General features: G+C 46.8%; 1 protein-coding gene across 1 annotated transcript in view; it reads left to right on the forward strand.

Moving 5' to 3' along the window:
* The window catches only part of ICA1 (islet cell autoantigen 1), a 61916-nt gene extending 49710 nt beyond the window's left edge, over positions 1 to 12206 (forward strand). Inside the window, exons 11-14 of the mRNA XM_064166829.1 lie at positions 13 to 54; positions 1020 to 1301; positions 8604 to 8699; positions 10664 to 12206. Of these exons, the coding sequence (XP_064022899.1) occupies positions 13 to 54; positions 1020 to 1301; positions 8604 to 8699; positions 10664 to 10785 (542 nt within the window). The 3' untranslated portion in view covers positions 10786 to 12206. The remainder of the gene's footprint in view (positions 1 to 12; positions 55 to 1019; positions 1302 to 8603; positions 8700 to 10663) is intronic.
* Positions 12207 to 24421: the final 12215 nt, after the last annotated feature.

Consider the following 24421-nt stretch of genomic DNA (forward strand, 5'->3'; position numbering starts at 1 on the left):
TTTTGCTTTTAGGTGCCATAGATGACTTATTAGACCTGCAGCCTGAAGAAAAGGGTATGAACCATTGTGTGTGTGTGTCTCTCTCTGTTGTTTTACTCTTAAATCTCTCTTGTTTTCACAGTCTGGAAGGCTGAATGAAATTACTTACCTTCAGTACTTAAACAGTGTTGAAGGAAACTCAGCTTTGTACACAGGCAGAGACACTATTGCTGATGTTATAATATGAAGTAAACCTCACTGGGGATAAAATGAGATGGCTCAAAGTTAGTGTGATGGTTTGGGTGTTACCCACCCCCCCCCCCACACACACACTCCTATGAAATCACCCAGACTAGACTCAGCCAAAGATCACATTGGGTGATTCTGTGCTCCACAACCTCCCTGGGCAACCTGTGCCAGTGTCTCACCACCCTCACAGCAAACAACTTCTTCCTAACATCCAGTTTCAATCTCATTCACACCCATCCCTCCTCACCCTGTCATTACCAGACCTTGTCAGTAGTCCCTCCCCAGCCTTCCTGTAGCCCACTTCAGATCCTGAAAGGCCACTCCAAGGTCTCCTCAAAGCCTTTTCTTCTCCAGGCTGCAGAGCCCCAATTCTCTCAGCCTGTCCTCATAGCAGAGCTGCTGCAGCCCTCTGAGCATCTTGGTGGCCTCCTCTGGACTGGCTCAAACAGTTCCATGTCCTTCTTGTGTTGGGGCTCCAGAACTGCACACAGGACTCCAGGTGGGGTCTGAAGAGAGCAGAGCAATGATTTTGATGTGGTGCTAAATAGATTTTTTTACTGCATGCTTGTAGTATTGCTTTTTAATCAGAAATTAATCTTAAGAGCAGTGAGGTTACCTAAGATGACCAAGGAGTTATGAGCTCAGATTGCCCAGGAGGATTGGGTCTGAAAGAGCAAACTAGCAAGCAAAATTATTCCTTCTCATTTAACATCTAAACCCCAGAGTGGCTATTTTTAAGAGGTTCCTTCTTTTCTTTATTTGACTAAATGATTTCTCCTGACCTGAGACAGCTTCAAAGGATCCCTTTGGGAGGTCCCTGGAGGCAGAACCTGGTGATAAGGATGAGATGGTGTTACTGAACGAGATCCTCAACGCTTCCTCCCTGGACGAAGGGGAGTTCAGCAAGGAGTGGACAGCAGTGTTCGGGCAGGTCGCTCTTTCTGATCACACCACAAGCTCTGCAGCTGGAGATGTGGAGAACCCTTCATCATCTGTGGCACCCACACCATCAGGCTATTTGCCCTCACAGCTCTTAGACCAAAACATGAATGATTTGCAGTCCTCTTTACATGGTAAGAGCTCATCTTGTTCTGTTAGCTTTCTGGGGTTAGGTTTTAGACCTAGGTGGGGGCACTTTATATTGGGCCATAGCTGCAGGCACCCTGGAGTTCAAGCAAGCTGGTTTTCTGTTCAGGCTGTTTTTTTCTAGCCCTGCTTGTCCAGTGTTTGTGAATGAAGTACCCTGAAATCTGAAGTCAAAATTGCTGTCTTGAAGGTTTTCATTGAGCTTCCCAAAATAATCTGTGTGCTTTTGAGGTTTATTTTTTCCTTCCTGTAAGAGCCAATCTGTTTGAGTGGGTTTTACTGTTTAAATCACAACTTCTGTCTCTGCTGAGGGGCCAAGGAACCAAAGATGATTACTCTATTTTGTCTGGGAATGCTATTTTTGAACAACTTGGTGAAAACCAATTGCACTCACTTGTTGTTTTTTTTTTTACCAAGGCATCCCATACAGTTCTGTGTAGGGATGTGGGTATGGTAGAATGGCTTCTCTCATCCCAGCAACCATACAGGTGGGGTTCTGCAGGATGGAGTGGAACATCTCCCTTCTGAGGAGGGCCTGAGGGAGATGGGGCCTCTTTAGCTTGGAGCAGAGGAGCCTGAAGGGTCAGCTCATAGAATCAGTCAGGGTTGGAAGGGACCACAAGGATCAGCCAGTTCCAACCCCCTGCCACGGGCAGGTACACCCTACCCTATAGCAGGCTCCTAACAGACTCATCCAGCCTGACCTTAAACACTTCCAGGGATGGGGCCTCAACCACCTCCCTGGGCAACCCATTCCAGCCTCTCACTACTCTCATGCTGAAGAACTTCCTCTTAATGTCCAGTCTGAACCTCCCCACCTCCAGATTTGCTCCATTCCCCCAGTCCTGTCACTCCCTGATATCCTGAAAAGTCCCTCCCCAGCTTTTTTTGTAGGCTCCCTTCAGATCCTGGAAAGTCACAAGAAGGAGCAGCCCCTGCTCTGACACCCTCCCCTTGCCCAGGCAGCCCCTGCTCTGCCACCCTCCCCTTGCCCAGGCAGCCCCTGCTCTGCCACCCTCACCCTGCCTAAATTGCTCCTTCTCTACCACCACCTTTCAGCACCCCTGCCAAAGCCTGAAGCGCGCAGCCCAGCGGAGCTCAGCCCAAAGGAGGACTCACACCCAGCACCCGTGGATGATGCCGTCAGTAGGATCAAGTCTCTGCCCTAGCGAACCGGGGGGCCACCAGGCCCCCCGGCCTTTGAGAATCCCTTCACCACTCACCCAGCGTGTACCCTGTGGAGCAGGAGCACTCACCCGTGCTGGTGGGAGGAGGATCCCTCTGCCCAGATGGGCAAGCTTGGGGCTTGCTCGCCCTGGGGCTCATTATAAAGGGGAGTGGGCAAAGTGGCTACAGCTGGGGTGGGAGGAGACTCCAGCAGAGCCCAGGTGCTCTGGATGATCTTTTGAGGTCCCTTCCAAGCCCTACCATTCTGTGATTCTGTGATACCTGTTGTAGGTTGGTTCTCCACTGATGCTCACCTGCTATCTTTCTCTCTCTTTCCTTCTGTGCACTTCATTATCTTAGGTTTTCTAAGCTGCTGCTGGGGAGGTGAGAGGACAGGAAAGAGGGGAATTAGGGCAGAGCTTTCCTGCTGCTGTATTGGCCTTGATGAAGGCAGGGAGGATGACAGGCTGGTGGTAACCAACCAACAGCAACTACTTTTGCCCTCCTCACACTCTTGTTAAATTTCACCTAAGCTTTTTTAAGCTGGAGGAGGACCTTATCCCCTCTTGGGCTCTGCCCCAAGTCATTTGGGGAAGAGTGATCTGGCAAAGACCAGCAGACCATTTCCATCCTGAAGACCATGGCACTAAGTGTCCCATCCAGGCTTTGTTTCAACACGTTTAGGGATGGTGACTCCACCACCTCCCTGGGCAGCCCGTTCCAATGCCAATCACTTTCTCTGACAACAACTTCCTCCTAACATCCAGCCTAGACCTCCCCAGGCACAGCTTGAGACTGTGCCCTTGAACAGGGGCACCCACAACCACCCTGGGCAGCCTCTTCCAGTGTCTTATCCACCCTCACTGTCAAGAATTTCTTCCTGACATCCAATCTAAATCTACCCTGCTCAAGCTTCAAACTATTCCCCCTTGCCCTATCACTTCAAGCCCTTGTAAAAAGCCCTTTCCCAGCTTTCTTGCAGGCCCCATTCAAATCCTTCAGGCTAAGCAGCTGACCCTAGTTGCTAAGCAAAAGGCATTATCTAAGCTAACTTCCATAGGCTGGTTTCCTTTCTGAGGATTCTTTTTTGCCTTTCTATTTTTCCCAGAGGGTGGAATTCTGCTTTAGCTCCTGTGGAATCTCAGCTTTAGCCTTAAACTGCATTTCATTATCCTTCACAACACTTCTTTCATAATTTGATCCAAGAAATTTGGGAATAGAGACTTTATATATGCATATATAAATATATGAGCCTATATCATAGAATCAAGCAAGTTGGAAGAGACCTCCAAGCTCATCCAGTCCAACCTAGCACCCAGCTCTAGGCAGTCTCTAATTATATACTAACTGCAACATAAACTCAGCTCAACATACAAGTTGGAACTATTAGAATATATCAACTATGGATTTTTCTACATCTCCTACACCTTTTTTTCTTCCCCCCTCTCCCTAATTGGTAGGATTGCTTAATAATTAATCAGTGTGAGGTGCTACACTGGAGCCTCCACGCTGCATGCTTCCTGTGTGAATTTTGGCCTTGAGACCATAAAGATTCTTACAACTCACATGCTCAACCTTAAGCACATTAGCTTTTCTATTAACTTCAGTGGGATTTACTTACTTATTTTATGTTAAGCATGCTCATAAATCTTTGGGGCTTTGTTTTCTCCCTGCCTTAGATCTTAATCTGTAAACCAGGCACAATGTTGTGCAGGTTATAAACTGTTACAGTCAGGAATTCCCAGCTCGGAGTGGTCTCTGGCTGTATTTATAGGCAGGCTCTAGCACAATGGGACTTTGAATTGCTCTAAGATTACCAGGTGCTGCTTTAAAATACATATAAATGTGTGTGTGTAGAAACAAAACATGCTCTCAGCAAGCTTTTTGGATCCTCCTTCAGGTTATAGCTCAGTAGTTTGCTTTCCCTTCCATGGTTTCAGAGAGATCTTTCTCCATCCTGATGTTTATGGCCTCCTTTGCTTATTCATGCAATGGCATCCTGGCTTGTAGAATTAATGCTGTGGCCAGCAGGAGCAGGGAGGTGATTGTCCCCTTGTACATGGCACTGGTGAGGCCACACCTTGAGTGTTGTGTTCAGTTTTGGGCACCTCATTACAGGAGGGGTGTGGAGGTGCTGGAGTGAGTGGAGAGAAGGGCAACCAAGCTGGGAAAGGGCCTGGACAATAAATCTGATGAGGAGTGACTGAGTGAGCTGGGGATGGGTAGTATGAAACAAAGGAGGCTGAGGGGAGAGCTCATTGCTGTCTACAGCTACCTGGCAGGACATTGTGGAGAGGCTGCTGCTGGGCTCTGCTCACAGGGAATTGGAGGCAGAGCAAGGAGGAATGGCCTCAAGCTGAGGCTGGGGAGGTTTAGATTGGACATTAGGAAAAAGTTTTCCCAGCAAGAGTGGTCAGGGACTGGAATGAGCTGCCCAGGGAGGTGGTGGAGTCACCCAGCCTGGATGTGTTTGAGGGTGGTTTGGATGTGGTGCTTGGGGCTATGGTTTAGGGTGCATAGATTTAGAGTATATGGGTTGGACTTGGCCATCCTGAGAGGCTTTTCCAATCCGGATGTTTCTGTGATTCTGTGCTACCACTAAGGGCTCCTCTTTGTCTCCCCTCCATATTCCAGTTGGAAAAGGAAATGTGCAGCTCACTATTTCCCTTCCTCCATTTCACTGTGGTAACATTTGGAGATGCCAGCTGAAAAAGGAAGCTCTTTGGCTGCCTCACTGCCTTGGCAATACTCTTTTGTCTAGTCACGTAACAAAGCCATCCTGTGGGCAGGCAAACCAGGACAGGCTTATGACCAACAACTGCTTGCAAAATGATAGGCTGCAGTTTGGTTATTTGCAAGGCAGAGTGGTTCTCTGCAGCTCACTGTGAGTGGCCACTGAACACATGAAAGTGTTCCATAAAGATTCTGTGTCAGCCTGTCAGAGGTGAGTGAGTTCATTACCCAAGCCTCACACGTTTCACTTGGATGTTTTTGTAGCTGTTGTTAGGTTCTTTCTGTTCCCCAAGTGGTGCTTGAGCCACCTGCATTCCAGTGAACAGAAAAGCAGACCACAGCACCTCTCAGGGCCATGCCACTTAACCAAGCCTCATCCAGAGACTCAAAAGAAAGGCTCCAAGGATTTAACTCCCAGGCAACCAGCAACAGAACGAGAGGACACAGTCTCGAGATGTGCCAGGGGAGGCCCAGGCTGGATGTTAGGATGAAGTTGTTGGCAGAGAGAGTGATTGGCATTGGAATGGGCTGCCCAGGGAGGTGGTGGAATTGTTCAAGAGGAGGCTGGATGAGGCACTTAGTGCCATGGTCTGGTTGATTGGACAGGGTTGGGTGAAAGGTTGGGCTGGATGAGCTTGGAGGTCTCTTCCAACCTGCTTGATTCTATGATTCTGTGAACTGACCTGTGGTGTTCACTCTGTGGTTTGCCAGTCAGACACAGCAGCGTAACCAAGCACCAGTGAGGTCTAAGGGAGCCAACTCCTGAGCTCACTGAAGTCACTGGGACTTGCACAGAGAGTTTCCAGGCAGCCCTCCCACTCATTTCCATGAAATCAGGATTTGGCCCTATTTGCTTAAGCTGCTTGATTTATCCACTGACATATAAAATCACTTTCTGGTGCTATAGCTACAAACCCCCAAAGCATTAATGGTCTCAGTAGGTGTCTGCAATGTCCTCTGCCCTTCTCCTCTGTAACACAGCCTGACAAAATGCCAGCCTGCAGCATTTATGCCATGCTTTCCATTGTTTATGATTCAGATTTGCTTATTTGAGAGATTGAGCTGTAAAGTCTCACTTTCAGGGGTCACACAGGCTAACTCAATCAGCCTTTTCTTCCTAGAATAAGTATCTGTGAGCGCTCTGCACCCAGACATTGATAGGTTTTGGTTTGTTTCCTGAGCAACACAGAGGATGTTTGTGGCTTTAGGTTTCCTTCCTAATTCTTGGCATTGTATAGAAACACTCTTCTTGTCTCTTTTTAATAACACAGCTCTGGCTTCAGAGCTTTTGTAGTCAAGATGAGGTCAGAGAGTAATGACAATAAACTGTTAGAGAGAGGAAGGGTTTATGTGACTTACCTGGCTGTTACAGGAACTGTCAGGGCACTGGGGACCAGTGTTTGACAGGGCTCTCAAAAGGGGGAAGAATGGGGAGAGGAAGGGCAAAGAGGTATCAGAGTACTGGGGGGTATCAGTGTCTGACAGGGCTCTCAAAAGGGGGAAAACTGGGGAGAGGAAGGGCAAAGAGGTATCAGAGTACTGGGGGGTATCAGTGTTTGACAAGGCTCTCAAAAGGGGAGAAACTGGGGAGAGGAAGGGCAAAGAGATGTCAGGGCTCTGGGTACCAGTGTTTGACAGGGCTCTCAAAAGGGGGAAAACTGGGGAGAGGAAGGGCAAAGAGATGTCAGGGCACTGGGTACCAGTGTTTGACAGGGCACTCAAAAGGGGAAAAACTGGGGAGAGGAAGGGCAAAGAGATGTCAAGGCTCTGGGTACCAGTGTCTGACAGGGCTCTCAAAAGAGGAAAAACTGGGGAGAGGAAGGGCAAAGAGATGTCAGGGCTCTGGGTACCAGTGTCTGACAGGGCTCTCAAAAGGGGGAAAAGGTAAGGAGAAGAAGGCCTTGAGCAGCCAAGTATCACAGTATCACAGTATCACAGTATCACAGTATCACCAAGGTTGGAAGAGACCTCACAGATCATCAAGTCCAACCCTTTACCACAGTGCCCAAGGCTAGACCATGGCACCAAGTGCCACATCCAACCTTGCCTTGAACTGCCCCAGGGACGACGACTCCACCACCTCCCCAGGCAGCCCATTCCAGTGCCTAATGACTCTCTCAGTGAAGAACTTTCTCCTCACCTCGAGCCGAAATTTCCCCTGGCGCAGCCTGAGGCTGTGTCCTCTTGTTCTGGTGCTGGCCACCTGAGAGAAGAGAGCAACCTCCTCCTGGCCACAACCACCCTTCAGGTAGTTGTAGTCTAGTTTTGAGGTGTCCCTGCCCATGGCAGGGAGGTTGTAGAACAGATCCCTCACAAGCTAAGCCATTTTATGACAAAGAGGGTAGAAAATGATGTGTCCATGAGTTTGTAGGGAAAGAAAAGAGTGCCTGTGGAATCCTGCTGGTGATGCTGCAGAACTAGATGCACCTGAGATGGGTGGATTATTGATCAGCCCCCACTGCAGGGAGATGTTCTGGAAACTAGCAGTACAGCCTCCAGCCCTCTCCATGTGACAGAGCACAAGAACTTTCAGTGTCTGAAGCCAGGGATGAAAAATGCTCTGTTTTTTTCCTAGTGTGTTTCCATCGTACCCCACCTCCTAGTTCCTTTTGCCAGCCTCGGTCCTCTGCCTTCATGAACTGCATTTACCATGACTCTTGTGTGGCTGTGCAACAGGCACATAAGATAAACTGTCTGGTTTCACTTTTTCCTGCTTTGTCACCCTCTCCCTGCTGAGAAAGATCCTTTCAAATGAAGAACAAAGGAAATGCTCTGTTAAAACCCCGGTTTTAAGTGAACTCAAAGTAGTGCACCTTGGATTTCACTCTTTAAAGTGTTGGGCAGGAAATGATTTTGTTCAGAATGAAGCATGTCAGAGTTAAGTGGAGGGGGGGAAGACAAATTAGGGTATCTGTTTGTTGAGTAGTTGATGAGATGAAAAATCTTTGGAAGTGTGAAAATAAAGGAGGATGGAGGGGGGAAAAAATGGTTAATATCTGTGCTATTTTTTGACCCAAATAGAAGTGATGCCCTTCTTTGACTCGATCAGGTTTAGTTTCTGTGAACAAGTACTCACTGTGGTCAGGTCAAAGGAACAAGCACAAGAAAAAAACAATCATTTTTTTTAACCAGGTTCAAGGTTTGAAAACAGTACAGAGGCCTGAAGCTGGAGATGATGAAACTGATCCGCAGCTATTCTCCTCTTAAGGACATTTTGCTTGTCTGCAGCATCTGACTGCTGATTTGTGTGGGGGGTGTGTGTGTGAGGAAACAGCCACAACCATCCTATTCTGCTCCCTCCTCTGATGCGTGCATTGTGCTGCCAGACAATGGGGTGCTGGAGTTAAAGGCATTCTTCACACTCATGCTGCTGTATCCTTCAATTCTAGGATGGGCAGCTCACAGTGTGAGCCCACAGCCTGCACCGCAGCCAGCGCAGAAACCAGACAGCCTGAATGTGAATGCTAACAAGACGCCCGTGAAAGGTGATACACTTCATGTCTTGTCTTGATGTCCTACTGATGTTTCAATACAGTCATTTTCACAACAAAACCTCCTGCCCATTCAGCTCTCAATGCTGTGTTAGACAGGAGGAATTGATTTCCTAATGGGGAAGGGGGGGAAAGACGAGGAGAGATGCTGAATTTTATGTCCTATTTCCTAGCTTTCTCCTGACAATGGGGAGGAAGGAGTGAAAAGAGGTTGTCAGAGATAATTTAAGCTTTAAATCCATACCTAAACAAAAGACTGCTTTGCTTGTTTCCTTTTTCAGCTGTGGCTCTTGTACCTGTCCAGGCTTCTCAGTCGCTCTGGCATAATAACAAACCTATGTTGGTAGTAGCTGCCTGTCAGGAATCGCTCATGGGTTCCTCTCTTTCAGCCTTAGTTGTGTGTATGATATGTGCATGCATATTTTTTAGTGCATATAATCTTCAGTGCTAGTAGCATGCCAAAAGAGTAATTTACTGTGTAATGAGGGAGCTGAAACTACAGTTTCTTTTGCTACTTTAATGTGGAGTCACACAGAAGAGCATCTGCGTGCACTTTGTCTGAGCTAAAGAGTGTTTTGAAGCTCTAGGAGGACATTGTGGCTGACATACACTCTGCTGGTAAGGAAGAGGAGCCCTAATTGCAAACCTTGCTGATAACTTGCATCATATCAGTAATCATCTATTTGAGACTTAATTCACTTCTTGCAACGGAGCCAAGAGTGCTTAGTCCTTGCCATCTACTGAGACAAAGCCCTGCTGATTTTGACCAGGGTTTCGTGGAGAAGTGAACTGGAACATGTTGAGTCTTTTCCCCTTGGTTTGTAGCCTGTTCTGTGCAGCCTCACTTAATCAGATGCTATGTCAAAGATGTTGAGTGCAGAAGAAAGGAGGAAGAAGGAAAATATTCCAGAACTAAAAGACTGACATTTCTCAGCTGAACAGAAAATCAGAGGGTGAGGCTGTTTCAGAAACTGGTTTGGAAATGAGTGTGATACCTTTGCCAGCAAAAGGAGCAGCCTTCAGCTACCTTCTGCTTGTGAAAGTGATAGATGACCTCAGCCCTGCAGACACCAAGATGGAAGTGATGCCAGGCTGAGCCTAGTCCACCAATTCCTTGTGTCACAAAGAATGTTTTTGTGTGGCATTAGCTCTCTGAGTGGACAAGCACATCTTATTTCACTAGCAACGTGGGATATGTTAAGCACAGGGCCACAAAGCCCAGAGTGAGTGGTGATACACCTTGGTAGCAGCCAGAGTTGTCACTGCTTTAGCCTGGAACAGGGGAGGACAGGAGACCTCTGTGAAAGCTGTGTGCCAGTACAGACACATAAATGCAGTGCAGCAGCTGCTGCTGGAATATATTGCTGACTCCAGTACCAAAAATTACACCCTAATACTAGAAGCTGTACTTGGGGCTGCCTATCAAACACCCTCCCCCTCCTTGTCTCTCCAGCCAGTACCTTCCCATTAAAACTTCATCCCGGATAAGTAATGACCTTGTGTGGTCCTATACAGGAGGGACAGAACAGTCACATGAGCTGGATTTAGGCAAAGGAATTCAGTGCTGTAAGAGAGGCTGAAAGTAAAATTTGCCCTCACTTTGCCTTGCCTTTATTTGCAGGCATGCAGGTGCACACACAAATAAAATAGCCCTCAGGAAACAACGCTGGACAGAGCAGGGTTGTTCCTACTTTCCATTAAAGTGCTTCTCATGGCAGGCACCATCCAAAATACACAAGAGAGGCAGATTTAAAACCTCCCTTCTTACTAAAGCCTCATCCTCTGTAGTGGTTTAAAATGCCATCACTCCTTCTGCTGGGCTGGTCAGGAGTGCCCTTAGTAATAAATTAAACAACTGCCTGGCATTTGTGTGACCTCAGGCAAACCCTCACTCAGGTTTGCTTTCAAATACTTCACAAGTCTGTACTTTTTCTTTTCCTTTTCTCTTTTTCTTCCAGAACCCACAAAGAATCCCAAAGACCTGACTGCCTGGTTCAGCCTCTTTGCTGACCTTGACCCCTTATCCAATCCTGATGCTGTTGGAAAGACTGATAAAGAACATGAATTGCTTAATGCATGACTCAGCTGCCCTATGGTAACTCACATTCTTCCAACACCGTTTGGGGGGTGGGGGGTGGGCTTTAAACAACAACTAAATGGGAATTAAATATGCTGTTGTGAAACTGTAAAGTATGTGCCATGAGAATAAAACTAAAGGGAGTGAATCCCCTTTTATAGAGGTACAAGTTATTTGCTCTTGGGTTTATTGGGGTTGGTTTGTTTGTACAAAGAGTTTGCATTTATTTTCTACATGGATTTACAACAACAACAACAAAGAGGGTAAGAATTAGGGGGGGGACAGATTTCTTGCCAGATCAGAGAAAACAAAACCCACCAAAACTATCTTTGCCTTTGAGGTGATGAGAAACTAACACTGGAGTGAGGAAAGCCAAAAAAAAAAAAAGAAATAAAGTTGCAGACCTATTTTTTTATACTGTTTCTTGAGTAAATCAATTTGAAAGTAAAGACATGAAGAAATAGATAAATAAATAATCAAGAAATAAATACATAACTGAACACACACGTGCATAAAGACATAACTAAACACACACATACCTAAATAAACACATAAATAACATAACTAAACACACACAAACCTAAATAAACACATAAATAACATAACTAAACACACACAAACCTAAATAAACACATAAAGACATAACTAAACACACACATAGCTAAATAAACACAGAACTAAACACACACACATAGCTAAACATATAAATACATAACTAAACACACACATACCTAAATAAACAAGTAACTAAACACATACATAGCTAAATAAACACATAAAGACATAACTAAACACAGACATAGCTAAATAAACACAGAACTAAACACACACAAACCTAACTACACACATACATAAATAAACACATAAATGCATAACTAAACACACACATACATAAGCACACACACATAAAGACATAACTAAACACACACATAGCTAAATAAACACCCACATAGCTAAATGAACACATAAATACATAACTAAACACATGCATAGCTAGATGAACACATAACTAAACACACACATACCTAAATGAACACATCAATACATAACTAAGCACACACATAGCTAAATAAACACATAACTAAACACACACATAGCTAAATGAACACATAAATACATAACTAAACACATACATAGCTAAATAAACACCCACATAGCTAAATGAAGACATCAATACATAACTAAGCACACACATAGCTAAACACACACAGAGCTAAATGAACACATAAATACATAACTAAACACACACATAGCTAAATGAACAACAAAACACACACATAGCTAAATGAAGACATAAATACATAACTAAACACACACATAGCTAAATGAACACACAACAAAACACACACATAGCTAAATGAAGACATAAATACATAACTAAACACACACATAGCTAAATAAACACATACCTAAGTAAACACACACATACATAAATGAATACATAAAGACATAACTAAACACACACATAGCTAAATGAACACATAAATACATAACTAAACACATACATAGCTAAATAAACACATACCTAACTAAACACAGACATACCTAAATGAACACATAAATACATAACTGAACACACACATAGCTAAATGAACACATAAATACATAACTAAACACACACATAGCTAAATAAACACATACCTAACTAAACACACACATACATAAATGAACACATAAAGACATAACTAAACAGACATACATAAATGAACACATAAAGACATAACTAAACACACACATAGCTAAATAAACACATACCTAACTAAACACACACATACATAAATGAACACATAAAGACATAACTAAACAGACATACATAAATGAACACATAAAGACATAACTAAACAGACATACATAAATGAACACATAAAGACATAACTAAACACACACATAGCTAAATAAAGACATAACTAAACACACACATACCTAAATGAACACATAAATACATAACTAAACACACACATAGCTAAATGAACACATAAATACATAACTAAACACACACATACATAAATGAACTAAACACACACATACATAAATGAACACATAAATACATAACTAAACACACACATAGCTAAATAAAGACATAACTAAACACACACATACATAAATGAACGCATAAATACATAACTAAACACACACATACCTAAATGAAGACATAAATACATAACTAAACACACACATAGCTAAATGAACACACAACTAAACACATACATAGCTAAATGAACGCATAAATACATAACTAAACACAGACATAGCTAAATAAACACATAACTAAACACATACATAAAGACATAACTAAACACACACATAGCTAAACACATACATACATAACTAAACACATACATAGCTAAACATATACATACATAACTAAACACACACACATACCTAAATGAACATATAAATACATAACTAAGCTCTCACACACCTAAATAAACACATAACTGACCATGCACATAGCTAAACACATAAATACATAACTAAGCACACACATACTTAAATAAACACATAACTAAACACAGACATAGCTAAATGAACACATACATACATAAACAAACACCTCAATACATAACTAAACACCTCAATAAATGAACTGATGTAAGTGAGGAGGCTGCATGAAGCCAACCACCCCTCATGTGTAGGATAGATATTACTGCTGTGTTAAGCTGTCAAGGGGAATTTGTTTTGTTAGTGCTCACAGTAGGGGAAGGGGAAAAAAAACAACTCCCAACTTGTGCTGGGGCTAATAATTGAAGAGAAATAACGCTGAAGCCTGTGCAGCCATGGAAAAAATGTGCCCTTTCTGATTTAACTGCTCCACATAAAGAGAAGTCCTGCCCAGCAGGCTGCTTGGCTGAGGTTTCTTCTCCATTGCACCAAGAGAGTTTGCAGCCGTTTCTACTGATGGATGCCTTCAAACCATTCCTGTTTCTGTTTGGACTCTTCTGTCATCCAGTTTCTTTTCTGCAGCATGTGTTATTTTGAGCTTGTTGTGACAGAAACTCTTTAATAAAATGATTTTGACTAAACTGCTGTTGAATTGGTACCTAACAAGCATCTGCAAATAAAAATACCTGACCTGTTTCTAGACACTGTCTACTGATTTGTATCCTTCCCTCACACTCTTTTCTGAGCAGTAACCCAATAGACTTCATTCTGTGTCCCTTTGCCTCTCCACTCTCTGCATAGAATCATAGAATTGGAAGAGAGCTCCAAGCTCAGCCAGTCCAACCTAGCACCCAGCCCTGCCCAACCAACCAGACCATGGCACTAAGTGCCCCAGCCAGGCTTGGCTTCAACACCTTTAGGGACGGTGACTCCAGCACCTCCCTGCGCAGCCCATTCCAATGCCAATCACTCTCTCTGACAACAACTTCCTCCTAACATCCAGCCTAGACCTGCCCTGGCACAACTCCACACTGTGTCCCCTTGTTCTGTTGCTGGGTGCCTGACAGCAGAGCCCAACCCCACCTGGCTACAGCCTCCCTGCAGGGAGCTCTGACAGCAATGAGCTCTGCCCTGAGCCTCCTCTGCTGCAGGCTGCACCCCCCCAGCTCCCTCAGCCTCTCCTCACAGGGCTCTGCTCCAGGCCCCTCACAGCTTTGGCGCCCTCCTGTGGACACCTTCCAGTACTGCAACATCTCTCTTGAACTGAGGAGCCCAGAACTGGACACAGCACTCAAGGGGTGACCTGAGCAGTGCTGAGCACAGGGACAGAATAACCTCCCTTGTCCTGCTGCCCACACTGCTCCTGAGCCAGCCCAGGATGCCATTGGCTCTGCTGCCCACCTGGGCACTGCTGCCTCATCTTCAGCTCCTCTCTGCCAGCACCCCCATGTCCCTCTCTGCCTGGCTGCTCTCAGCCACTCTGTCTGAAAAAGAATTGCCTGGGCTAAAGGCTAAGAATTCAAAGTGCATAATAATTCCATCTGGCAAGAAAGAAATGAATGCTTGAAATGGACCAGTCAGGAGGAGGGAAAAAACCCAACCCAACCCTGTAGCCATGTTTTGCATGCTTAAAGGAACCAGTGCTTAAAATAAATGAACCAGTCAGGAGGAGGGTGGAAAAAAGCCCCCAATCAAACAACAACCCTGCAGCCATGGTTTGCTTCTGCAATGCCCTTAATGGTGCCAATCAGTACAGGAGCTTTCATTTCTTTTTTGTGGACCCTGCCAGTCTAGAACCTGTACTCTGAAAAAGAAACCCCCAACCAAACAACAAACCCAAACCCAACTGTTTTCAAGACTCAGGGGAAAAAAGAAAAGCAAACCAAGCCACAGAACCCAAAACAACATCCCCCAAACATTGAATTAGCTGTCCCCAAGTCAGCACAGCCTCATCTTTGCTTTTAACCCAACTGCTTCAGCTGCTGACAGTGCTGCAGTGAGTTGTCCACAAGTGTTTTAGCAACCAGCAAGGCAAAAACAACCCAGAGCAAGTTTAGCAACCACAGACTTGCTTAAAGCTGCAAGAATCTGTTTAATGATTTCAGGGGGAAGAAAGCTGGGCTGAAAAGCAGCCAGTCTGTTCCCTTCAGCTCCTGACAGGTTTTGGCACTGCAAGATAATTACAGCCTAGGATGTAGAGGGTTCCAGGCAGGCATCCTGCGTTGGGGGTGCAAACCAGCACTCCTAAGTGTAAGTGCACCCCAGTGTAAACCTGAGGTATTCCCCAGCTGATCCACTTGGTAGATGTCTTAATTCCTGCCAGAGACTGCAGGCCACAGTCAGGGGTTCAGGCTGCAGACACACATTTGAGGAAAGAAGGATTCCTGAGCCTGGAGCTGCCACTACCCAACTGCAGGAGATGCTGTGGAAGGAATCCAGTTTGATCTTTAGGCATCTCCAGTAGCTTCCATGACTTGAGCAGCAGCCTCAGCACTGCTGACCTGTGTGAAGACCAGAACAGCCCTTCCTATTACACATGGAAACAGCTTCTCTGGCAAAAACTGAAGTACCTTGAGAGTTCCTGGCTATGGGGGGGGGGGGGTGGATTTTGAAGGCTCCACTTTGGGACAGAGGACTTAGGGACACTCCACACCCCCCATCCACTGAAAGCACTTAGCTCTTTAGCTAGGAGCTCTCAAATGCACAGTGCAGCCACCAAATGGTGCTCTGCTGCTTTCAAGAGGAAGCTGATCAGGTTGGTTAGCTTCTGTAGCATTATTTTCCTGTTTCCACTGCAGGTACTGAGTCAAAGAGGCAGGGATTGATTAACTAAGATGTTCCAAAGCTGGGAAGCTTGGCTGAGACACCTGAAAGCTGTCTGGCCATACAGTGGTACTTAGACAGACTGAGAGCTGGGCACAGAGGAACTTAATGAGGTTCAACAGGGATAAGTGCAGAGTCCTGCACCTGGGAAGGAATAATCAACTGCACCAGCACAGGCTGGGAGGTGACTACTGGAGAGCAGCTCTGTTGAGAGGGACCTGGGTGTGCTGGGGGACACAAGTTCCCCACAGGACAGCAGTGTGGCCTTGTGGCCAAGAAAGCCAATGGGATCCTGGGGTGCATTAGAAGGAAGTGTGGCCAGCAGATCCAGGGAGGTTCTCCTCTTCCTCTGCTCCAGTGAGACCTCACCTGGAATACTGCATCCAGTTCTGGGCTCCCAAGTTCAGGAGGGACAGGGATCTACTGGAGAGAGTTCAAGGGAGGGCTAAAAGGGGGCTGAAGGGACTGCAGCACTGCCTGATGAGAGCCCTGGGGCTGGTTAGTCTGGAGGGGAGAAGACTGAGAGGGGATCTGAGCAATGTCTATAAATACCTGAGGACTGTGAGTCAGGAAGGGAGGGACAGGGACAGCCTCTACTCACTTGTGCCCTGGGATAGGACAAGGATGGAGACTGCAGCACAGGAGGCTCCACCTCAACATGAGGAAGAACTTCCCTACTGTAAAGGTGACAGAGCCCTGGAGCAGGCTGCCCAGAGAGGTTGTGGAGTCTCTGGAGACTTTCCAGCCCTCTCTGGTTGTGTTCCTGTGTGACCTGTGCTGGATTCTCTGCTCCTGCTCTGGCAGGGGGGCTGGACTGGAAGATCTGCAGAGGTCCCTTCCCACCCCTAACATCCTGTGAGCCTGCAAGCTCCACATCTTAGCACTACCTCGTGGCCTGTTTGCCCACAGCCCTTCTGTTCTCCCAGCAGTGCTGCACTTGCAGAACCAACACCAAGCTCCTCTGTGCCAGCCTCCTGCCAAGCACACGTAGCAGTGTGGCGTGTGCTGGGCCAACGTGAGAAGCTTTCAGCCTGGGGAGCTCTGAAAGCAGGGAGGCTACAGGGAGCAAGAGAATGGTTACAGGACACAATATCATTGTGCCTTTCTTCCAGCTTAACAGCTCTCTTGTATGGGAAACTGCAGCCAGAGAGAGCTGAGCACACTGCAAAGGAGATTGAGAGCTGAGCTGGCTTGATGAGGCTCTGAATCTTCCCCTAACCCCTGTGATCCTGTGAGTGGCATTTTACTGAGAGTGAAAAACTTCAACACAGGAAAATGATCTGAACTGAAAAGGCCAAATGCTGCAGACTCAGCTCAACCCCATGGCAATGGCAGAGCTGGTTCCATACAGCACAGAGAGAAAATATGCACAACTTCAGATCTTCAGCAGCTGTTGACACAACCTTTTTACTTTCCTGTGGGGGATGAGAATGAACAAGGCCAAGTGCAGGGTTCAACACTTTGGCTACATCAACCCCAAGCAGCACTACAGGCTGGGGACAGAGTGGCTGAGAGCAGCCAGGAAGAAAGAGGTGCTGGCAGAGAGGAGCTGAAGATGAGGCAGCAGTGCCCAGGTGGGCAGCAGAGCCAATGGCATCCTGGGCTGGCTGAGGAGCAGTGTGGGCAGCAGGACAAGGGAGGTTCTTGTGCCCCTGTGCTCAGCACTGCTCAGACCACCCCTTGAGTGCTGTGTCCAGTTCTGGGCTCCTCCATTGCAGAGAGATGTTGCAGTACTGGAAGGTGTCCACAGGAGGGCGCCAAAGCTGTGAGGGGCCTGGAGCAGAGCCCTGTGAGGAGAGGCTGAGGGAGCTGGGGGGGTGCAGCCTGCAGCAGAGGAGGCTCAGGGCAGAGCTCATTGCTGCCTGCAGCTGCCTGCAGGGAGGCTGTAGCCAGGTGGGGTTGGGCTCTGCTGCCAGGCAACCAGCAGCAGAACAAGGGGACACAGTCTCAAGCTGTGCCAGGGCAGGTCTAGGCTGGATGTTAGGAGGAAGTTGTTGTCAGAGAGAGTGATTGGCATTGGAATGGGCTGCCCAGGGAGGTGGTGGAGTGGCTGTGCCTGGAGGTGTTGAAGCCAAGCCTGGCTGGGGCACTTAGTGCCATGGTCTGGTTGATTGGCCAGGGCTGGGTGCTAGGTTGGGCTGGCTGAGCTTGGAGCTCTCTTCCAACCTGCTTGATTCTATGATTCTGTGATTCACATCTTCCATCAAAAAAGAAAAGGTAAAGAGCCAGAGGTGTTTAAAATAGAATTGACTTTGCTTAAAGAAAAGCAATTTTAATCCCTATGCACAGTGCATTATTATCATGAATGTTTAGTGAAGGTGAAAAGTAGAGCAAGGAAGCTGATGTGAAAGCATTTTGGTTGGGAAAGAGCTTTAAGATCCTCCAGTCCAACCATTCTCTAACTCTGCCAAGCCTGGGGCTGAACCATGTCCCTCAGCACCACATCTCTGCCCTCTGAAAGCCCTTCAGGAATGAAGATTCAGCCACCAGCCTGGGCAGCCTGTGGCAAGGTTTGAGAACCCTTCTGGGGAAGATTTTTTCTAGTGTTCAACCTAAACCTCCCTTGGTGCACCCTGAGGCTGTTTCCTCTTGCCCTATCACTTGTTCCTAGAGAGAAGAGACCAACACCCACCTCACTCCAGCCTCCTTTCAAGGAGCTGGAGAGCACAAGAAGGTCTCCACTGATCCACCTCTTCCCCAGGCTAAACCACCCCAGGTCCCTCAGCTGCAGTCACACAGAATCACAGAAGGTTAGGGGTTGGAAGGGACCTTGATAGATCATCTAGCCTGATCCCCCTGCCAGAGCAGAATCACCTGTGATCACACAGGAGTGCATCCAGGAGGGTTAAAACAGCTTTAACTTGTGAACACATCATAGAATCAAGCAGGCTGGAAGAGAGCTCCAAGCTCAGCCAGCCCAACCTAGCACCCAGCCCTGGCCAAGCAACCAGACCATGGCACTAAGTGCCCCAGCCAGGCTTGGCTTCAACACCTCCAGGCACAGTGACTCCAGCACCTCCCTGGGCAGCCCATTCCAATGCCGATCACTCTCTCTGGGAAGAAGAGCTGAAAGGTCTCCTGTCTTCTCAGTGCAGCTCCCAAAGAGCAGCAGCAAGACACTGGCATGGTGAAGGTGCCCCTGTTGGCTCCCTCCTCACTTTTTCAAGCTCTTTTCCTCTTCTACCCAACCTGCAGTTACTGCTTCCACCCACTTGGTCCAGCACCCACCTGCCATCTCCTCGCTGGGAGGCACTGGGGCAGGCCAGCAAGGGTGAGCTGGGCAGAGGGACAGAGCCTACCCTTACCCCATCAGTGAGACTGGTTGCAGGAGCTGCAGCTCTACCACAGCAAGCCCCAGGTAGCCAAGGACCCAGTGTCCTCTTAGGGGCTTTTTCAGCAGCAGAGGTGTGTGAGGAAGCTGAGGCTGAGCCCCGCTGCAGCCCAGGCTCAGCCAACGGCTGCTGTAAATCCTGCTCTGCTCTGCCTGCTTTTGCAGTCTCTGCTCCTTGTAAAACGTCTGCTTTTGAAACAAGCCACCATATGGGGAGTCGGGAAGCAGAGCAACACCCAGGCTTGCCAAGAGCCAGGCAGCAGAGGAGCTGCCTCAGCTGAGAAGGCAGAAACGCTGAGACAGTCTAGCACCACCTTGGCACACCAGGCACAAAGCAGCTGCCTCCAACTGTTGGGGCTGCCAGCCTCATGCAGCATGTGCTCAGCATGCAGAGCCTGGCTGGGACAGCACCACACACACACACACAGACTCTCCTGTGACAGCAAACAAGGGTGCCACGGCCAAAGGGGCCCTGCAGATTCAGCCAGCCCCAATGGCTCTGCAGTGAGGCCATCACCCCCCAGGGGTTCACTGGCAGCGCTCTCCTAAGCGCAGCATCACTCTGCCCCTCACAGGCTGAGCTGAAAGCAGCACAAGCATAGAACCATAGAATGGTAGGGCTTGGAAGGCACCTCAGAGGATCAGCCAGTCCAACCCCAAGCAGGATCACCCAGGAATGCATCCAGGGAGGGGTTTGAATGTCTCCAGCAAAGGAGACTCCACAACCTCTCTGGGCAGCCTGAGCCAAGGCTCTGTCACCCTCAAAGTGCTCCTCATGTCGAGGTGGTACTTCTTAGGCTCCACTTTGTAACCACTGTGCCTTGTCTTGTTACAGAACACCACTGAGAAGAGTTTGGCCCCTTCTTCTTGACACCCACCCAGCAGGTATTACATAGAATCAGAGCTTTAGGTTGGAAAGGACCTCAAAGCTCAGCCAGTTCCAACCCCCTGCCATAGGCAGGGACACCTCCCACTAGAACAGGTCACTCAAAGCTTCATCCAACTTGGCCTTGAACACCTCCAGGGAGCAACCTGTGCCTCCCTGGGCAACCTGTGCCAGTGTCTCACCACCCTCACTGCAAACAACTTCTTCCTAACATCCAGTTTCAGTCTCCCCTCTGCATCAGGGAGGTTTAGGTTGGCTGTTGGGAGGCAGTTCTTTCCTGAGCAGGTGGTCAGGCACTGGAACAGGCTGCCCAGGGAGGTGGTGGAGCTGCCATCCCTGGAGGTGTTTAAAAGGAGAGTGGATGTGGTGCTTGAGGCTATGGTCTGGTGCTGAAGGATGCTGGGATGAAGGTTGGACTGGATGCTCCTGGTGGTCCTTTCCAACCACAGTGATTCCTAGTGATGAGATCTTGTGCTGAGGGGTTAGTTTTAGACCACAGTTTGGGCTATGGTCTAGTGCTGAAGGATGCTGGGATGAAGGTTGGACTAGCTGATCCTGGTGGTCCTTTCCAACCACAGCAATTCATAGTGATGAGATGTTGTGCTGAGGGGTTTGGTGTAGCCCATAGTTTGGGCTATAGTCTAGTGCTGAAGGATGCTGGGATGAAGGTTGGACTGACTGATGCTGGTGGTCCTTTCCAGCCATAGCAGTCCCTAGTGCTGAGATGTTGTGCTTGCTTTAGTCAAGGACTTGCCAGTGTGAAACTGATGATTGGACTCGACGAGCTTGAAGGTCTTTTCCACTCCAAGGAATTCTGTGCTTCTCTGTTCCATGCTCACCTTCCAAACCAAAGCCAATGAACCACTGCTTTCATGTGTCAGCTCCACCACTTCTTTTTCCTTTCTTTTCTCTTTTGAACTATACTTTTTATTTAAATAAAGACACAGTCACTCCTATATCCCCCCCAAAAAAACCAAACCCCAACAAAAAAACCCAACCCCCCCCAAGATAAAAAAACAACTCAAGAGAAGAACAAAACACCAAACAAAGCCACACATTTCCTTGTGTAAAGCAATATTGTGTGAATAACTTGAATACTGTCCAAGCACAGTGGCTAGAAATAACAGTACAGCTATGTACAACAAAAAAAAAAACCAACAACCTTTAAACAATATTTGACAGAGATTTCTACAGCTGGATGTGGGAATACACAGTTGAGAGAAACAACCTGCCCAGAAATTTACATGGCAAAGCATCAAGACAATGGGTTCATAAAACCTTCAGAGCCTGCCAAGAATGGAATCTGCAGCTTAATTAATATTTAGTTTCTCCTGGAAACACAAAAAAAAACCAACAACAACAAACCAAACATGAAAATAATCATAAGTAAAAATCAACATAAAAGGCATTGAAAATATTGGACAGAGTTCATCCCTGCTCTAAAACCCACTCACTGGACCCCCCCCCTCCCCCCTGGTAACCTAACACTGAGGCTACAGTTTCTTCCCTTGGACACATAGAGGCAGAGCATCAAAAAAGGTCAACACGTGGCAGTGTTAATCTAGAAAGAAAAAGGAGAGGGGGTGGGAATCATGAAAAGGAATTGATACTTCTAATATCAGGAGGATTTTTCTCCCCTTTCCCTCCAGTCTATAAAATACAGAGTGTTTGCACCAAGGCCTGAGATTAGCAAGGTTTAAGAAGGCTGCTGTGTTGCAAGAAGGTTTTTCCAGCAGGAGAAGCAGCCCTCTGCGAGGGGAGGCAAAGGAAAGAAAATCAAATCCGACCCAGTGACTGTTTTATAGGCTGCAAATTCCACCTCCTAAGGCAGCCTTAACAAAAACTCCACAATAAAAAGCTTTATCTCCAAAGGCAGCACATAGTTAGTGAGTTATTGGTGGCTTGCTCTCACCTCTCCCCTCCCCTCACCTCCACTCTCATCTTCAAAAGAGAATGGGGGGGAAAAAAACCTCAACATAATGGAGCAAGTTTGAATGCTCAGTAGCTGCAGGCTACTAATCTCTGCGATTCCTGGGAAAGGTGAACTGGATTCTCTTAGGAGCAAGAGAGCAGAACTGGAGCTCCAGCGAGCTGAGAGAGCAACGGGCCAAGAACATCCAGATTTCATTTTGCCTCTGGGGTCCTCTTGGTACGACAGGAAATGTTCTCTTGAAAGCACTGCAACAAAAGAGCATCACCAGCCCCCTCCTGCCACCTCCTGTTCTGTGTCCAGCCTGCAAAGCCAGGGGCAGGTTACCATGAGTGTGTCTTTATTATTCACACTCCAGGAGGAGGGGATCCAAACTTTTACACATATAAGGAGCTGGAAGTTCTGGGAGGAGCTCTGATTAAGTAACACCAACTCAAAACCTATTGTTCTCCCCCCACAGCCCTCTTTAGAACCACCCAACTTCCTACCCCTGGGCCTTTAACCCACTACATAACTAAAACGTGGCTCACCTGACACTGCCTGACAAGAGCCTGAAAACCTATATCCAGCCAGCAAACAAAGGAACGACCTCCAGAAGAGAACGTGGACACTGCTAGGGGAGAAAGTGGACACTGCTAGGGGAGAAAGTGGACACTGCTAGGGGAGAAAGTGGACACTTCCAGGGGAGAAACTAAGCATTTCCAGAAGCAAAAGTGAAGACTTCCAAAAGATAAATTGAACATCTCCAGAAGAGAGTGGACCCTTCCAGAAGAGAAACTGAACATCTCCAGAAGAGAGAGTGGATGCTTCCAGAAGAGAAACTAAACATCTGCAGAAGAAAGAGGGGACACTTCTAGAAGAGAAACTGAACACCTCCAGAAGATAAAACGGACTCTTCTAAAAGAGGAGCTGAATGTTTCCAGAAGAGAACGTGGATGCTTCCAAAAGAGAAACTGAACACCTCCAGAAGACAAAGTGGACACTTCCAAAAGAGGACTTGAATGTTTCCAAAAGGGAAAGTGGACACTTCCAAAAGAGAAAATGGAGATCTCCATAAGGGAAACTGAAAACTTCCAAAAGTGAAACTGGGCACTTCCAGAAGAAAGAGAAACTGAACACCTCCAGAGAGAAAGTGGACACTGGCAAGAGAGAAACTGAATGCCTCCAGAAGAGAAAGTGGACACTGCAAAAGAGAAACTGAATGCTTCCAAAAGAGAAACTGAATGCTTCCAAAAGAGAAACTGAATGCTTCCAAAAGAGAAACTGAATGCTTCCAAAAGAGAAACTGAATGCTTCCAAAAGAGAAACTGAATGCTTCCCAAAGAGAAAGTGGACACTGCAAAAGAGAAACTGAATGCTCCCAAAAGAGACAGTGGACACTTGCAAGAGAGAAACTGAATGCTTCCAAAAGAGACAGTGGACACTTGCAAGAGAGAAACTGAATGCTTCCAAAAGAGACAGTGGACACTTGCAAGAGAGAAACTGAATGCTTCCAAAAGAGACAGTGGACACTGCAAAAGAGAAACTGAATGCTTCTAAAAGAGAAACTGAATGCTCCCCAAAGAGAAAGTGGACACTTGCAAGAGAGAAACTGAATGCTCCCAAAAGAGACAGTGGACACTTGCAAGAGAGAAACTGGATGCTTCCAAAAGAGAAAGTGGACACTGCAAAAGAGAAACTGAATGCTTCCAAAAGAGACAGTGGACACTTGCAAGAGAGAAACTGAATGCTTCCCAAAAGAGAAACTCAATGCTTCCAAAAGAGACAGTGGACACTGCAAAAGAGAAACTGAATGCTTCCAAAAGAGACAGTGGACACTTGCAAGAGAGAAACTGAATGCTTCCAAAAGAGACAGTGGACACTGCAAAAGAGAAACTGAATGCTTCTAAAAGAGAAACTGAATGCTCCCCAAAGAGAAAGTGGACACTTGCAAGAGAGAAACTGAATGCTCCCAAAAGAGACAGTGGACACTTGCAAGAGAGAAACTGAATGCTTCCAAAAGAGACAGTGGACACTTGCAAGAGAGAAACTGAATGCTTGCAAAAGAGACAGTGGACACTTGCAAGAGAGAAACTGAATGCTTGCAAAAGAGACAGTGGACACTTGCAAGAGAGAAACTGAATGCTCCCAAAAGACAAAGTGGACACTGCAAAAGAGAAACTGAATGCTTCCAAAAGAGACAGTGGACACTTGCAAGAGAGAAACTGAATGCTCCCAAAAGAGACAGTGGACACTGCAAAAGAGAAACTGAATGCTTCCAAAAGAGACAGTGGACACTTGCAAGAGA

The sequence above is a fragment of the Pogoniulus pusillus genome, chromosome 28, assembly GCF_015220805.1.
Source record: "Pogoniulus pusillus isolate bPogPus1 chromosome 28, bPogPus1.pri, whole genome shotgun sequence".
Taxonomy (NCBI): Eukaryota; Metazoa; Chordata; class Aves; order Piciformes; family Lybiidae; genus Pogoniulus; species Pogoniulus pusillus.